At 48.8% G+C, this 17,975-nt stretch overlaps 1 protein-coding gene across 1 annotated transcript in view; it reads left to right on the top strand.

Annotated features, from left to right (window-relative positions):
* The window catches only part of tg (thyroglobulin), a 129,716-nt gene that overhangs the window by 21,922 nt on the left and 89,819 nt on the right, over positions 1–17,975 (top strand). Inside the window, exons 9-11 of the mRNA XM_055633421.1 lie at positions 2,879–2,962; positions 4,140–4,277; positions 4,818–4,997. Coding sequence (XP_055489396.1) covers positions 2,879–2,962; positions 4,140–4,277; positions 4,818–4,997 — 402 coding nt within the window. The remainder of the gene's footprint in view (positions 1–2,878; positions 2,963–4,139; positions 4,278–4,817; positions 4,998–17,975) is intronic.

The raw sequence follows: 17,975 nt of genomic DNA, 5'->3' as shown, positions 1-17,975 counted from the left end.
GGTCGGTGTGGGCAAGTTGGGCTGAAGGGTCTGTTTCCACACTCTATCACAATGACTCTAAGAGAAATCCAGTCTCTTGTCTTATTAGTCCTGCCCCTAATACAGCCCATCAAGAATGTGTTTGTGACTAATCTGAATGTCTGTTGGTCAAGAATGTAAATATTTGTGACAGTGAATAACAAGGAAGATTAATGTTCTCCACTGTAGACCAGACCTGGTCCCAACAACCTCTCGACATTCAGGGTCAACGACTCCCAACTCACACAATGAGGAACTGGTCCTCCTCGTGAGAGCGGGAATAACAATATTACTGTTCATAAATTAGTGGGCAAAATTAGGGCACATGGTATTGGGGGTAGAGTGCTGACATGGTTAGAAAATTGGTTGGCAGAAAGGAAACAAAGAATAGGGATTAACGGGTCCCTTTCAGAATGGCAGGCAGTGACTAGTGGGGTACCGCAAGGCTTGGTGCTGGGACAGCTATTTACAATATACATCAATGATTTAGATGAAGGGATTCAAAGTAATATTAGCAAATTTGCAGATGGCACAAAGCTGGGTGGTAGTGTGAACTGTGAGGAGGATGCTATGAGAATGTAGGGTGACTTGGACAGGTTGGGTGAGTGGGCAGATGCATGGCAGATGAAGTTTAATGCAAATAAACGTGAGGTTACCACTTTGGTAGCAAAAACAGGAAGGCAGATTATTATCTAAATGGTGTCAAGTTGGGAAAAGGGGAAGTACAACGGGATCTGGAGGTCCTTGTTCATCAGTCTATGAAAGTAAGCATGCAGGTACAGCAGGCAGTGAAGAAAGTGAATGGCATGTTGGCCTTTATATCAAGAGGAGTTGAGTTTAGTAGCAAAGAGGTCCTTCTGCAGCTGTACAGGGCCCTAGTGAGCCCACACCTGGAGTATTGTGTGCAGTTTGGTCTCCAAATTTGAGGAAGGGCATTCTTGCTATTGAGGGAGTGCAGTGTAGGTTTACAAGGTTAATTCCCGGGATGCCGGGACTGTCATATGCTGAGTGAATGGATCAGCTTCTGGAGTTTAGAAGGATGAGAAACTTCTATTGAAACATATAAAATTATTATGTGTAGGCAGGAAACATGTTCCCGATGTTGAGGGAGTCCAGAACCAGGGGCCACAGTTTAAGAATAAGGGGTAAGCCATTTAGAACGGAAATGAGGAAACACTTTTTCTTACAGAGTCTGTGGAATTCTCTGCCTCAGAGGGCGGTGTAGGCCGGTTCTCTGGATACTTTCTAGAGGGAACTGGATAGGGCTCTTAAAGATAGCGGAGTCAGGAGATATGGGGAGAAGATAGGAACGGGATACTGATTGGGGATGATCAGCCATGATCACATTGAATGGCGGTGCTGGCTCTAAGGGCCAAATGGCCTACTCCTGCACCTGTTGTCTTTTGTCTGCTGTCTAAATTCACAAGTGATAGGAGCAGAATTAAGCCATTCGGCCCATCAAGTCTACTCCGGCTGATCTATCTCTCCTAACCCCATTCTCCTGCCTTCTCCCATAACCCATGACACTTGTTGCAAGGATTAGATACATCATGAATACCAGTCTACAATGGGGCAACGTTGATGAAAGGTTCTTGCTCTGCAGCCATGTACTCCTCACCTGTACTCCACATGTACTCCACATGTACTCCTCACCTGTACTCAACATGTACTCCTCACCTGTACTCCACACCTGTACTCCACACCTGTACTCCACACCTGCACTCCACACCTGTACTCCACATGTACTCCTCACCTGCACTCCTCAGCTGTACTCCACACCTGTACTCCACATGTACTCCTCACCTGTACTCCTCAGCTGTACTCCACACCTGTACTCCACACCTGCACTCCACACCTGTACTCCTCACCTGTACTCCACACCTGTACTCCACACCTGTACTCCACATGTACTCCTCACCTGCATTCCTCAGCTGTACTCCACACCTGTACTCCACATGTACTCCTCACCTGTACTCCTCACCTGTACTCCACACCTGTAATCCACATGTACTCCACACCTGTACTCCACACCTGTACTCCACACCTGTACTCCACACCTGTACTCCTCACCTGTACTCCACACCTGTACTCCACACCTGTACTCCACTCCTGTACTTCACATGTACTCCTCACCTGCACTCCTCAGCTGTACTCCACACCTGTACTCCACATGTACTCCTCACCTGCACTCCTCAGCTGTACTCCTCACCTGTATTCCACATGTACTCACCTGTACTCCTCACCTGTACTCCACACCTGTATTCCACACCTGTACTCCACACCTGTACTCCACATGTACTCCACACCTGTACTCCACACCTGTACTCCTCACCTGTATTCCACACCTGTACTCCACACCTGTACTCCACATGTACTCCTCACCTGCACTCCTCAGCTATACTCCACACCTGTATTCCACATGTACTCACCTGTACTCCACACCTGTACTCCACACCTGTACTCCACATGCACTCCACATGCACTCCACATGTACTCCACACCTGTATTCCACACCTGTACTCCACACCTGTACTCCACATGTACTCCACACCTGTACTCGACACCTGTACTCCACATGTACTCCACACCTGTACTCCACATGTACTCACCTGTACTCCACACCTGTGCTCCACATGTACTCCACACCTGTACTCCACACCTGTACTCGACACCTGTACTCCACATGTACTCCTCAGCTGTACTCCTTACCTGTACTCCACATGTACTCCACCTGTACTCCACATGTAACCTGTACTCCACATGTACTCCTCACCTGTACTCCTCATGTACTCACCTGTACATCTCACCTGCACTCCTCAGCCACTGCCTTGTTCCAACAATTGTTGTAAATGATTTTCAGATTCGGACATGAACACACGGCTGAGGTCCGTTGCTGAGTGCGGTGGCAAATCTCTACAGGACCGACGGACTCCCAACCTGCCAGGTACGTGTGGCCAGGTAGCGCGGTGCCAGGTACATAAAGACCATCAGGTACATAAAGACCATGCGGTGCCTCTACACATGTCACAAAGTGAAACTCATTTATCAAACTGTGTTTTTCCATCAACACACTGCCTCGTTTCATTAGGTCATGTGATAGCAGCAGAATTAGGCCATTCGGCCCATCATCTACTCCGACATTCAATCATGGCTGATCTAACTCTCCCTCCTAACCCCATTCTCCTGCCTTCTCCCCATAACCTCTGACACCCGTACTAATCAGCAGCTGACAGAGCAGCTCTCCAGAGGGTGATAAAAACTGCTCAGGGTATCATTGGACTCCCCCTGCCCCCTCTGGAGGACATTTACCACTCCAGGTGCTGCAGCAAGACCTGTAATATCGTGAAAGACATTACGCATCCTTGTCACCACCTTTTCACACTGCTGCCCTCAGGAAAAAGGTACAGGTCGCTAAAGTCACGCACTGCCAGACTCCAGAACAGCTTTTACCCATCAGCATTCTTGGAACTGAACTCTGTCTCGGGAGCGGGTTATGGGGAAGGAGACAGTGTTAATTTATGTAAATGTGAATCCATGGGTGGGTTTGGGGAGGGAGTGAGTGTAAAAAGTATGAGATGTGAATGTTTGAAGTTCTTTTAAATGGAGAGACACAGTAATCTCGTTGTATGTGACACATGCAATGACAATAAAGCATTCTGATTCTGATTCTATCTGTCTCTGCCTTAAAAATATCCACAGCCGTATGTGGCAAAGAATTCCACAGATCCACCACCCTCTAAAGATGGCTTCTATTTTGATTTTGTGATAATCAACTTCTAATTTAAAAAACTAATAACTAAAAAATTGCTAAAAAGTGAAACTCCTGTTTTTAATTTTACAGAGGTTAAAAACAAGAGTTTACAGAAATTCAAAACTCTTATATTGAATCTAACAAAGACCAGAGAGCACAGGTTAGAGGGGCAAAGTTTAAAGGAGATGTGTGGGGCAGTTTTTTTACATTCTCAGGCAAGTACTGGAGGTGATGGGTTTACACCTATCCATGTTCTCCACAGATGCTGCCTGACCCGCTGAGTTACTCCAGCACTCTGTGTCTTCTTTAGTAAACCTGCAGCTGCAGTTCCTTGTGTCTACATTGAACCCTTTTGTTGTGTGTTGAGCAGAAAGCATCAGAGAATTGTTCTCCCGTCTGGAGCCCGGGTTTGTCCGTGTGGATCAGAACCTGTCCGTGGCCAGCCAACACTACCAGCTCTTCAAGCATCACTTTCCCAGCGCCCAGGCTGAGCTGTGGTGCCTGCAACGTGAGTAGTCACGCACGCTTTGTTGTCATATGTCCCACATAGATCTGTGACATTGTGACATGCTGCAGCACCACACCATATGTAGACATAGTACACAGGAAACAGTATGATACACGAGGAAAATGTTCAGTGTGTGTGTACATACACATACCCGTATGCACACACACACACGCACGCACACACACGCACACGCACGCACCCACACGCACACGCACGCACCCATACGCACACGCACGCACCCACACACACACACATCGAGGACCAGAGGACATAGGTTCAAGGTGAAGGGGAAAAGATTTAATAGGAATCTGAGGGGTAACATTTTCACACAAGGGGTGGTGGGTGTATGGAACAAGCTGCCAGAGGAGGTAGTTGAGGCTGGGACTATCCCAACATTTAAGAAACAGTGAGACAGGTACATGGATAGGACAGGTTTGGGGGGCTATGGACCAAGCGCAGGCAGGTGGGACTAGTTTAGCTGGGACATGTTGGTTTGTGTGGGCAAGTTGGGCACACTCACTCTCTCTCTCTCCATTGCAGGCTGCAGTGAGGAGCATTTGTGCAGAGTGGTGACATTACTGGACATTGGGGAACTACATTACGAGTGCGTGTTGTACCCAGACACACAGCTGTGTCAGCCAAGTCGTGACCCTGCCTCACCTGTGGTCACCTGCACTCTGACCCTACCTGAGCTGCCACACCTGGTGTACAGGAGGAAAGGTGAGACTCGATGCTGTGTCACAGAGGTTAGTGTCTGCGACCAGAGAAACTGGAGCACGGACTTTTGTTCTTTAGTTCCTACAATTAGATTGTTTGTAAATCAGCTGGTTTACATGGACTGAAGATACTGAACAAAATTACATGGTCTGGACCTGGATGTAGCACGCTGACAAGGTCTATGTAGAGCATCATTCAGCACTGGACTATTTCATACTCGACAATTGTTACATTTACACCAAGCCAATTAACCTGCAAACCTGCACGTCTTTGGAGTGTTGGAGGATACCGAAGATCCCGGAGAAAAACCCACGCAGGTCACGGGGAGAACGTACAAACTCCGTAAAGACAGCACCCGTAGTCGGGATGTGACTGCCTGATTATACTGAAGCTGTTCTCTGTACACAATGCACAGTCTAGAGCAGGGGTGGGCAACCTTGTTCTGTGTAGGGGCCAGGGTGTATGGCTGTGAGCGGATGGCAGCAACTCTACTGCTGCACCACCGTGCCTCCCGTGAATGGATGTGTGTGTTGAAGAGAAGACAAGAAGTCGAGGCCGACTGGGTTCAGCTGTTTATAATAAGAGGAGTAGCTGGTGTCCTGGGGAAGTGTCAATACACAATACACAATAGCAAACACACAATTAGTGCAGGATTAGGCCATTCGGCCCTTCGAGCCAGCACCGCCATTCAATGTGATCATGGCTGATCATCCACAATCAGTACCCCGTTCCTGCCTTCTCCCCATATCCCCTGACTCCGCTATCTTTAAGAGCCCTATCTAGCTCTCTCTTGAAAGCATCCAGAGAACCGGCCTCCACCATCCTCTGAGGCCAAGAATTCTACAGACTCACAACTCTCTGTGTGAACTCTCTGTGTCCTTCATTTGATGGCTATCACAGTGAGTCAAACCAAGGGTGAGTCAGTGGAAAATTGCCACAAGATTATGCCAACTAATTACTCTACAACATTGCAAGAATTTTGCAAGAATGATTCCAGGAATGAGTGGATTAGTATATGATGAGCGTGTGACAGCACTAGGCCTGTACTCGCTGGAGTTTGGAAAGTTGAGGGTTGGGGGACCCCATTGAAAAGTACAGAATAATGAAAGGCCTGGATAGAGTGGATGTGGAGAGGATGTTTCCACTAGTGGGAGAGTCTAGGACCAGAGGGCACAGCCTCAGAATTAAAGGGCGCTCTTTTGGAAAGGAGGTGAGGATGAACATCTTTAGTCAGAGGGTGGTGAATCTGTGGAATCCCCGGCTTATTGACAATCCCGATCCCGACAGTGAAGCGCAGACACAGTAGGTGCGTGGCCATGCAGGATACGGTACGGCCAGACCTCGGCAACGCTCAGCAGCACCGCTGTTGGGGCCGCCAGCGCAGGGCTGCTTGTGTCACCGCGTCTGGGCGCCGCAGCCTCGGGCCCGGGAGGTACTGGAGATGACGGACGTCAGCGGGCCGGATGATTACGGGTTAGGGGCCACATTCGGCCCAGGGGGGGCGCTGGTTGACAACCCCTGGTCTAATGCTTCAGATGAGGACGAATAGTAAGATTAAACGAGTACTTACCAGTATGAAGTTTGATCTGTATTTTATGAGGAGTTACGGTGAGGTATTACGTGAAGATCCCAGCCCAGTGCGCATGTGCGGCATACTTCGAAGCAGCGGTGTGAAATCACAGGATAGACACAATATTTGAAGTAAGATAGTAAAGATCATGAGACATCAGTTTATTAGTTTGATCTATATATTGAGGGTGGGAGCGGCGGGCACGTAATACCTCAACGTAACTCCTCATAAAATACAGATCAAACTTCATACTGGTAAGTACTCGTTTAATCTTACTATTTTACTTCGGAGTCACGTGAGTGATTCCGTGAAGACTTCAAAGGTCTGTGATTTCAAACCGTGTAACAGTTTTTATTTCACTCACTGCCGAAGTTTTTGAGGGAGGAAGTGTTATCGTAATCAACCAGTGGATCTGCTTTCACAAGAAACAGAAAGGTATTTGTTAACAATAACAACATAAAGAGCTCCCCTGAGCTTAAATTAATATTGCAGTTTGTAATATTCTTTCTGCAATTAAATCAGGTTTATCAACGGTTTATAATAAAAAATGTTCTGAACGTCGTTCCCTTGACCATTCTGCCGTATTGAGAATGTGGTCAACCGGGATGTCCATTCGTTCAGCCGCTGATATCAATGCTGCCCTAGTGGAATGGGATTAAAATGTATTATTATCTATTCCGGCAGCTTTCAGTACCTGTTTGAGCCACCTTGGAGTGGTTTGGCTCGTACCCTGTCTTGGGGTTTCTGTGGTTGACCCATAGGCTTTCCTCTCCCTCTAAGATTGTGGGTTGTGTCTATATATTGTAGTAGATGGGTCACCACACTCAACCTGGACTCTGGTGGGTAGGCCCGGAATCCCACCAGTGAATTGGGCGTTCCTGGTCCATATAGCCATATAACGATTACAGCACGGAAAACACAGGCGATCTCGACCCTACTAGTCCGTGCCGAACTCATAATCTCGCCTAGTCCCATATACCTGCGAGTTAGATTTTACCAGACCTAGAATATGAACGTGATGCGTCTGGGGTAATCACCATGTTATCCAGTCTAGTTTTGTGGAGTGACTGGACTCTGTGAGCGTGTACGAGAGCCATAAGCATGAGCGTTTTTAACATAGATTGAGCAAGCTGAGGGATCTGGCTGGTGCCATTCTCTGAGATATGGGATCCCATGCTCTGCTGTCATGCTGTTTTAGATAAGCAGATAAGGCGCTCCATGCTGTATTTACGGCACTGTAACTCACCTTTTAGTCATGGTGTAGATGTTCCAGGCACTCCAATACGTCAGTGGTTGAATAGTTTGTTGTCCCTGCGTCGTGGCAGTATTTTACCCATGTTAGCTTTTAGTGACTGTTCGCAGGGATGCCGACATGGTGGTAATGGTTCCTTTGGATAATCCCAGTCCCTGGTAAGGTCTATTCAAAACCTGCACCCAGGAGTTTGATGTTTTTCTGGCATGGGTGGCTTGTGCCTGATACTGGGTTGAGTCAGCAACCATGGTCCACTAGGGAAATCCATAGGTAACTCGCCCACCGTGTCGTGATGAACTGGGAACCATGGCTGTGTAGGCCGGTCGGGCACGTTCAATATCTCGGAGACAGATCCCATCTGTATTGCGAAGTGCCCGCCTGATGAGGCAGAAGGGAGGAAGGCAAAGCAGAAATTCCCCCTTCCAGCGTGTAGGCATCTATCGCTGCTGCCTCTATCTGGTTCCTAAGTCACATACATAGGTTACTGGTGATTCCGTCTTGTGCAACCAAATTGATATCTGGCTTTCAAACTGCTTAATACCTTTAGCAGATATTTGGGTTTGACATCTATTCAATGTAATCATAAATTTTACCCCGTGACATGGTGTCTCCCACTGTGTTCGAGCTTCCTAGGACATAGGCAGCTGATAGTTAAAATGTCTTTTGACACACCATTGCCAGATTTTGTTTGACCAATTTGTTGCACAATAATGATTATTATGCTCCCCATATGGTTGATATAAGCCACCACCATAGTATTATCAATCCGTAACCACATATGTACGTGCTGCATTTGAAATGCATATGCTTTTTAGCCCAATAGGCGATCACCAATCCCAAGTAGTTGATGCCCGGTATGTGTAGTAACGATGTTTGTGAATTGGTCCATCTGTTACCTGTGCTGGATATGGAGTTTAGTTGCTCCCCAGCCTAAAGTACTGGCATCGGTTTTTAATAACCAAGTTGGGATTGGTGATGATAATAGGGCTGAAAACCATGCCAAATATATGTCTGCCCACCACCGTAATTGTGATATAGCTTCAGTGGGTACATTCATGATTTGATTATAGTGACCCAAGTACCTTGGCAAAGTAACAGTCATATGGACGGAATTATTATTGAAGCCCAGATAATCCATGGTAGTTAACGCTTCAATTCTGGTTTATCTGGGCGTGGGATAAACCTCAGAGCTTTAGGGAGCTGTTTCGTAGCTAGAACTCCTGCCACAGCTAATTCCTTTGTTTCCCCTAATATGAGGATATCATCCAATATATGCCATGATTAAGCTTGTTTTCTTAATATTTTCATGGCCATTTTTTAAATATTTATAATAGTTTAGGGCTGAGGTTAGACCATAGGGAATGCTCTATGCTCCCATAGTTGCCCTAACCGGGATATCCATTATCCAGGTAAATTTTTTTAGGTATCTATAATGATCCTAGTGTATGGGTATAAGATAGTTAGCATCTTCCATATCAATGCTCCCCATAGGTATCCTTTGGAGATCAGATGTCTGGCAGTGACAAAAACCCGTCTCCATCTTAAAGTGTATATACTCAACAGATTTATTTAGTGATATTAGATCAATGATGATGCTACATTCACCATCTTTTGTAGTTTTGGTGAATATATTCGATACAAATTCCAATGGTTCATGTTTACTCCCATGATCCGTTTAGTAATGAGCCTTTCTAGTTCAGCTTGACCTTCTCACTTCTCTTTCTTAGAGGGAGAAAATGCCCTTTGGGCGCATTGCTGAACTGGCGGTAATATGCCCAATTTGAATTCGTTTTTTATCCACTAACACTGTTGAGTATATTTTAGTTATTTGTGACAGCATCCCATGCTTTATCAACAAGTGTAAATGCCCCCCCCCCCCCCCCCCCCCCCCCCCGTTAGTTAGTAGAACACCCTTATTTAGTGTAAACTGGGAGGAACCAGACTACCTACCTCCATGTTTATTGTTTTTTCATGAAGGCCTAGTTTCCTGGTATGCTGGTGCTGTCGGTGGGGCGGCGCATTTTCCCACGGCTCCGCTCTGGGCCCCTGTCTAAAAAGAACTTTGGGGGTAATGTGAAGCGGTCGCCAGGCTTTCACCAGTCCTTGTTTGATATTGCTGGTGGATGCTGAGGGGTGCTGCCAGCTGGGTGTTGGATGCGATGTCCTGCTCGTTCCATGGCCTGCCCTCATGAGGCGCACAGGTTTAGCTGCCTCTCTTCCCGCAGCAGCGGTTTGCATAGCCCCGTATATTTGGGGTTGCGGGCAGGTCTTTATATGCACCATTGTTCAGTCGAGTATCCCAAATTTGGGAACATCTTAGGCGTCAGCACCCTGGTAGTGCAACGGGATAGTCTCATCCTGGGAGAACCACCTTGGTGATCATGGCGTCTCGCCTGCCAGGTGAGTATGATCCGTGGAAAACGAGCAAAGGCCGTAACATCTTGACCCTTCTGTTAGGAGCTTCAGAATTCGCTGCTTGTCTGCGAGTCTGCTGACCCAGCTGCCTGCGGATTTGCCCCTAGAAAGGCCTGCTCCTGCAGGGCTTTGTTGGGAAGATGGTCGCGTGGAGGAGCCATGTAGTGGCCCACGACACCCAGTAGCTCTTCCTGATCCTGCTCCCCTGGCATACTGCTGTTCTCGTCCGCCTGCCCAGCGTTTAAGCCAGCCCAGCCCTGGCCTCCTTAGCTAGCCTCAAAAGAGGGAGCAAAAGGGTGTGCTATAAATTGGAGGAGGCATAGCTCAAACTCCGCTGTTGCATCAATCCCTCGTCAAGGGAGATGGCTAGTGCAATAGCACTGGGGTAGGAGTGTCAGCTCCCTTGGCATTCAGCCAGTGCCCCTTTTTTCCCTGGAGGTGAACTCCATGACCTCCTCTGGCTTGGGGAGACAGACATACTTATTTTTGTTGTCTCCAACCTGTTCCAGTTTTGGAGGAAGTTGGCTCCTGTCGAACCTGTTAAATTGGGAAGATTTTTGTCTTACCTGTATGTAGAGGCTGCCTGCCGTATTTCAGGCGGCATTGTAGCGGTTCCCGGGCGGCGATTCTCCTAGTCAGGAGTCTGCAGGGCTGCCGGTCGGCTTTTTAAACTTCCCGCCGGTCCGCTGCTGTTCACCAAACAGCTGTTCAGCGGACCGGCATCAGCGCAGCTCCCTGTCAGCGGTCCGCAGCCTGTGCGGTCCCGTTAGCGCCTTTCCCCCTCCACTGTCGGCTCCTTCGCTGGAGTCGAAACGGGGGCCGCTTCCTCTCTACTTTGCTCCCCCTGGAGCAAAAAACCACAAGGCCCGATTAAGGTAAGTACTTACCTCATGTTCCTTGGATGCAGGAGCTGCCGACTCCCGCTGGCCGCGTTCTGCACAGCTGTGCGATAATGCCGCACATGCGCACTGGACTGGGATCTTCACGGAATCACTCACGTGACTCCGAAGTAAAATTAGTGAACAAAGTAGGAAATCTTTGCTAAACTGATAAGATGCAGGAATCGGGAAGAGGTGGACAGGAAAATGTTGTCGCACTTTAGCTTTGAAATCAGACTCTAGCAGCACATGGCCACGTTCTCCAGTGTTTCACTAAACGTGATGTAAATGTGCTGCCATTTCCACCCAGGAAGTGACAAGATAGTTCAAGATAGACACAGAGTGCTGGAGTAACTCAGCAGGTCAGGCAGCATCTGTGGAAAACATGGATAGGTGACGTTTCACAGAGTGCTGGAGTAACTCAGCGGGTCAGGCAGCATCTGTGGAGAGCATGGATAGGTGACGTTTCACAGAGTGCTGGAGTAACTCAGCGGGTCAGGCAGCATCTGTGGAGAGCATGGATAGGTGACGTTTCACAGAGTGCTGGAGTAACTCAGTGGGACAGGCAGCATCTGTGGAGAGAAGGAATGAGGGACATTTCAGGTCGAGACCCTTCTTCAGACAGAAGAATTGTCTGAAGAAGAGTCTCAACCCGAAACGTCACCTTTGATTATCTGAATGGTGTCAAATTAGGAAAAGGGTAGATGCAACAAGACCTTGGTGTGCTTGTATATCAGTCACTGAAAGTAAGCATGCAGGTACAGCAGTCAATGAAGAAAGGCAATGGCATGTTGGCCTTCATTGCAAGAGGATTTGAGTTTAGGAGCAAAGAGGTCCTTCTGCAGTTGTACAGAGCCCTAATGAGACCACACCTGAAGTATTGTGTGCAGTTTTGGTCCCCTAATTTGAGGAAGGACATTCTTGCTATTGAGGGAGAGCAGCGTAGGTTTACAAGGTTAATGCCCGGGATGGCGGGACTGTCATATGCTGAAAGAATGGGTTGACTGGGCTTGTATTCACCTGAATTTAGGTGAGAGGGGATCTTATAGAACCAGATACAATTATTGAGGGTTTGGACACGCTAGAGGCAGGAAACATGTTCCCGATGTTGGGGGAGTCCAGAACCAGGGGCCACAGTTTAAGAATAAGGGGTCGGCAATTTAATACTGAGATGAGGAAAAACCTTTTCACCCAGAGAGTTGTGAGTCTGTGGAATTCTCTGCCACATATAGCAGTGGAGGCCAATTCACTGGATGTTTTCAAGAGAGTTAGTTAGAGACTTAGTTAGAGACTTAGTTAGCTCTTGGGGCTAACGGAATCAGGGGATATGGGGAGAAGGCAGGAACGGGGTAATGATTGTTGATGATCAGCCATGATCCCATTGAATGGCGGTGCTGGTTCCTATTGTCTATGTTTCTACGCCTGTCACAGTGAGTGTGAGTTATACCATGAGTGTGAGTTACAGGCCTGTCACAGTGAGTGTGAGTTATACCATGAGTGAGTGTGAGTTACACGCCTGTCATAGTGAGTGTGAGTTACACGCCTGTCACGGTGAGTGTGAGTTACACTGTGAGTGTGAGTTACACACCCATCACGGTGAGTGTGAGTCACCATCTTCTCCATGAACACACTTTAAAACACTGCAGGGCAAAATGTAAAACTCGTTGATTAACTGGTCTCCAGGAAGGACGTTGGGAGTTTAACGGGCTGTGAGGTGAATGTTTGCAACGTTTCATCCTCTGACCTCTAACATCCTAATAATGGTCATGAAATGACTGCCGACTCCTCTCCCAGCCCCAACCCTCTCTCCCCCCCCACTCTCTGCCGGGCTAATTGCTACATTACCCGACGAAGACTAGCGTTTATATAGCCGTCGTTTCAATCTCTCTCATGCAGAGTTGTTGTAAATTAAACGTTTTAAACGGTGAAAGAATTCCTCGCCCCCTGGAGCTGATCTGAAACCTTCACTCTTGTGCAAGGCCCAGACAGGCTGCGCACTCCTCTTCAAATAGACGGCTATGTTTTGGATCAATCCTTCATCTGATGCTAGCGACTGCTATAATGTAGCTGCAAGCCCTGTCTCTGCTCAATAGAAACACAATAGACAACAGGTGCAGGAGTAGGCCATTTGGCCCTTCGAGCCAGCACCACCATTCAATGTGATCATGGCTGATCATCCCCAATCAATACCCCGTTCCTCCCTTCTCCCCATATCCCCTGACTCCACTATCTTTAAGAGCCCTCTCTTGAAAGTATCTAAAGAACCGACCTCCACCATCCTCTGAGGCTGAGAATTCTACACTCACAACTCTCTGTGTGAACTCTCTGTCCTTCATTGGATGACTATCACAGTGAGTCAAACCAAGAGTGAGTCAGTGGAAAATTGCCACAAGATTATGCAAACTAATTACTCTACAACACTGCAAGAATTTTACAAGAATGATTCCAGGAATGAGTGGATTTGTATATGTTGAGCGTGTGACAGCACTGGGCCTGTACTCGCTGGAGTTTGGAAAGTTGAGCGTTGGGGGACCCCATTGAAAAGTACAGAATAATGAAAGGCCTGGATAGAGTGGATGTGGAGAGGATGTTTCCACTGGTGGGAGAGTCTAGGACCAGAGGTCACAGCCTCAGAATTAAAAGGTGCTCTTTTAGAAAGGAGATGAGGAAGAATTTCTTTAGTCAGACGGCTTTGAATCTGTGGAACTCATTGCCACAGACGGCTGTGGAGGCCAAGTCAGTGGATATTTTTAAGGCAGAGGTAGACGAATTGTTGATTCAAAAGGGTGTCAATGGTTTAGGGGGAAGGCAGGAAAATGGGATTAAGAGGCAGATATCAGCCATGATTGGATGGTGGAGTGGACTCGATGGGCTGAATGGCCTAATTCTACTCCTATAACTGGTGAACGTGAATCTTCTCTGCTCTCTAGATTGCAGCTTAATAGCATCGTTCCCACAGCAGGGTGGAGTAAACTGAACACAACCCTCCACCCTTCACTGGCACCTGCTCTGGGCAGGAGGGCAAGAACTGCAATGTCTGGTGGCCTCGGTGAGGATATGTTAGAACAAGCAGGTCCATGATGACGTGTACCATGCAAGAACATCCTTGTAGATCTCCCCTGCACTCTTAGCTTATAACCAAGGAGAGAAAAACACAATAATTCTATACCGTTGTCTAAAGTTCCTGAATAGGGCACAGTCCCGCGATCTACAAAGGGTCCACTATCTGTGAGCAACGTTGCTGTTCTGTGGGAGGAGAATTGAAAGCCGTTGATGTTGGGTCGTTGCACACTTGACCCCAGGCTGTCTCCACTCTGACCCCCCTGCACCTCCACCCTCTCCAATGTGACTTGATCCTTTAATCTAAACGCCCACATACGGGGAATAATTACTGTAAAATCATAAAACCGCAGATGAAAGAAACACAGCAACAGATTGGCATCAAACTGGCTCCAGTTTAACGATACCCAACTCTGCACTTTGGGAAAACTAACGGTTCAGGTCTCTGGCTCGTAATTCTGACTTCCAAATCCTACTAATTGACAGGATGTTCAAATGAACTGAAATGGGTAGAAGGGGAGAGCCTTAGGGAGAGGCCTGGGCTACAGAGGGAGGCCTGGGCTACAGAGAGAGGCCTGGGCTACAGAGAGAGGCCTGGGCTACAGAGAGAGGCCTGGGCTACAGAGAGAGGCCTGGGCTACAGAGAGAGGCCTGGGCTACATGGAGAGGGAGAGGCCTGGGCTACATGGAGAGGCCTGGGCTACAGAGAGAGGCCTGGGCTACAGAGAGAGGCCTGGGCTACAGAGAGAGGCCTGGGCTACAGAGAGAGGCCTGGGCTACAGAGAGAGGCCTGGGCTACAGAGAGAGGCCTGGGCTACAGAGAGAGGCCTGGGCTACAGAGAGAGGCCTGGGCTACAGAGAGAGGCCTGGGCTACATGGAGAGGCCTGGGCTGCAGAGAGAGGCCTGGGCTGCAGAGAGAGGCCTGGGCTACAGAGAGAGGCCTGGGCTACAGAGAGAGGCCTGGGCTACAGAGGCCTGGGCTAGATAGAGAGGCCTGGGCTACATGGAGAGGCCTGGGCTGCAGAGAGAGGCCTGGGCTACAGAGAGAGGCCTGGGCTACAGAGAGAGGCCTGGGCTACAGAGAGAGGCCTGGGCCTGGAGAGGCCTGGGCTACAGAGGGAGGCCTGGGCTACAGAGAGAGGCCTGGGCTACAGAGAGAGGCGGCTGGGCTACAGAGAGAGGCCTGGGCTACAGAGAGAGGCCTGGGCTACATGTTGCCGATGTTGGGGGAGTCCAGAACCAAGGGCCACAGTTTAAGAATAAGCAATAAGCCATTTAGAACGGAGACGAGGAAACACTTTTTCTCACAGAGAGTTATGAGTCTGTGGAATTCTCTGCCTCAGAGGGTGGTGGTGGCAGAGGGCTGCAGGTGGTGCAATGGGCTAAGTGTTCGGCTGGCGACCGGAAGGTAGCCGGTTCGAATCCCGCTTGGAGTGCATACTGTCGTTGTGTCCTTGGGCAAGACACTTCACCCACCTTTGCCTGCGTGTGAATGTGTGTGAGTGATTGGTGGTGGTCGGAGGGGCTGTAGGTGCAGATTAGCAGCCACGCTTCCCCAGGGAAGCTGTGGCTACTGAAGTGTGACTGAGGAGTGAATGAATAATGCGATGTAAAGCGCCTTGAGTATCTAGAAAGGCGCTATATAAATCCCATCCATTATTATTATTATTATTCTCTGGATGCTTTCAAGAGAGAGCTAGATAGGGCTCTTAAAGATAGCGGAGTCAGGGGATATGGGGAGAAGGCAGGAACGGGGTACTGATTGGGGATGATCAGCCATGATCACATTGAATGGCGGTGCTGGCTCGAAGGGCCAAATGGCCTACTCCTGCACCTATTGTCTATTGTCTATTGTCTACATGAAGAGGCCTGGGCTACAGGGAGAGGCCTGGGGCCAAGTCAGTGGATATTTTTAAGGCCGAGATACATAGATTGTTGATCAGTACGGGTGTCAGGGGTTACGGGAAGAAGGCAGGAGAATGGGGTTAGGAGGCAGAGATAGATCAGCCATGATTGAATGGTGCAGTAGACTTGATGGGCCGAATGGCCTAGTTCTGCTCCTGGAGCGTGTGCACTGCTGAAGGTATGACTCCATCGTGGCGGAGGGATTATTGTGGAGTGTGGGACAGACGAGGCGTTACTCTAGACTCATCGTGCGGGTAGGCACCGTACAATGCGATCCAGAGCCGGGGGAGAAGCGATGGTCAGTGAAGTGGGTGGGAAACAACAAGATGAGGACCAGGCCGGGGAGGTGAACCTGTGGAACACGAGATGCTCCAAACACAGACCACGTACAAGGCAAAACCCACGGAGACACGGAGACACACAGTCACACAGAGACACAGAGACACAGAGACACAGAGTCACAGTCACACAGAGACACAGAGTCACAGAGACACAGAGTCACAGTCACACAGAGACACAGAGTCACAGAGACACAGAGACACAGAGTCACAGTCACACAGAGACACACAGTCACAGAGACACAGAGACACAGAGTCACACACACAGAGACACAGAGACACAGAGTCACAGAGACACAGAGACACAGAGACACAGTCACACAGAGACACAAAGACACAGAGACACAGAGACACAGTCACACAGACACAGAGACACAGAGACACAGAGACACAGAGACACAGTCACACAGAGACACACACAGAGACACAGAGACACACAGAGACACACAGTCACAGAGACACACAGAGACACAGAGGCACACAGAGACACAGTCACGGAGTCACGGAGGCACGGATCACAGTCGTAGAGCGATACAGCGTGGAAACAGGCCCTTCAGCCCAACTCGCCCACACCGGCCAGCTACACTAGTCCCACCTGCCTGCATTTGTCCCATATCCCTCCAAACCTTATCCATGTACCTGTCTAACTGTTTCTTAAACAATGGGATAGTCCCAGCATCAACTACCTCCTCTGGCAGCTTGTTCCATACACCCACCACCCTCTGTGTGAAAGAGTTACCCCTCAGGTTCCTATTAAATCTTTTCCCCTTCACCTTGAACACATGTCCTCTACCCGATCTATTCCTCTCATGATTTTATGCACCTCTATAAGATCACCCCTCATCCTCCTGCACTCCAAACGCCACCTATCCATGTTCTCCACAGATGCTGCCTGACCCTGCCTGACTCCCACTGAGTTACTCCAGCACTCTGTGAAACGTCACCTATCCATGTTCTCCACAGATGCTGCCTGACCCGCTGAGTTACTACAGCACTCTGTGAAACGTCACCTATCCATGTTCTCCACAGATGCTGCCTGACCCGCTGAGTTACTCCAGCGCTCTGCGTCTGTCTCCAGCATCTGCTGTTCCTTGTTGCTATCTTTGTACTTCCTTGTTCAAGTACAGTAGGAAGTGAAGGCTCCAGCTGCAGCTGTAGAGGAATGAGAAGGAAGCGTGTGGTCTGTGAATGGTGATCATGAGGAAGGCAGCAGAGAGAGTGCAAGATAAAGTCCTGTCAATCCTGATTAAAGATTGTCCAAGGGTCTCCAGTGAGGTTGTTGGGAGGTCAGGGCCCGCTGTCTAATCATCATTTAGTCAAGGCCCAGGTCCTGACAGCTCACGTTGACAAACTTGCCATGGTCATCATGTTCGTACACGCAAGATGACAAACAGGTCCCGCCGTCTCCAGGAAAGTTCCGGAATCCAGACCGGTCCACACCATCACTGGGTTTGGCTGCGTTTATTGTCCCGTGCACCGAGGTACAGTGAAAAGCTTTTGTTGCGTGCTAACCAGTCAGCAGAAAAACAATGAACGATTACAATCGAGCCGTCCACAGTGTA

This window comes from Leucoraja erinacea, chromosome 4 (genome assembly GCF_028641065.1).
Source record: "Leucoraja erinacea ecotype New England chromosome 4, Leri_hhj_1, whole genome shotgun sequence".
Classification (NCBI taxonomy): Eukaryota; Metazoa; Chordata; class Chondrichthyes; order Rajiformes; family Rajidae; genus Leucoraja; species Leucoraja erinaceus.
The sequence above is the reverse complement of the archived record's forward strand: the minus strand, read 5'-3'. Positions and strand labels throughout refer to the sequence as shown.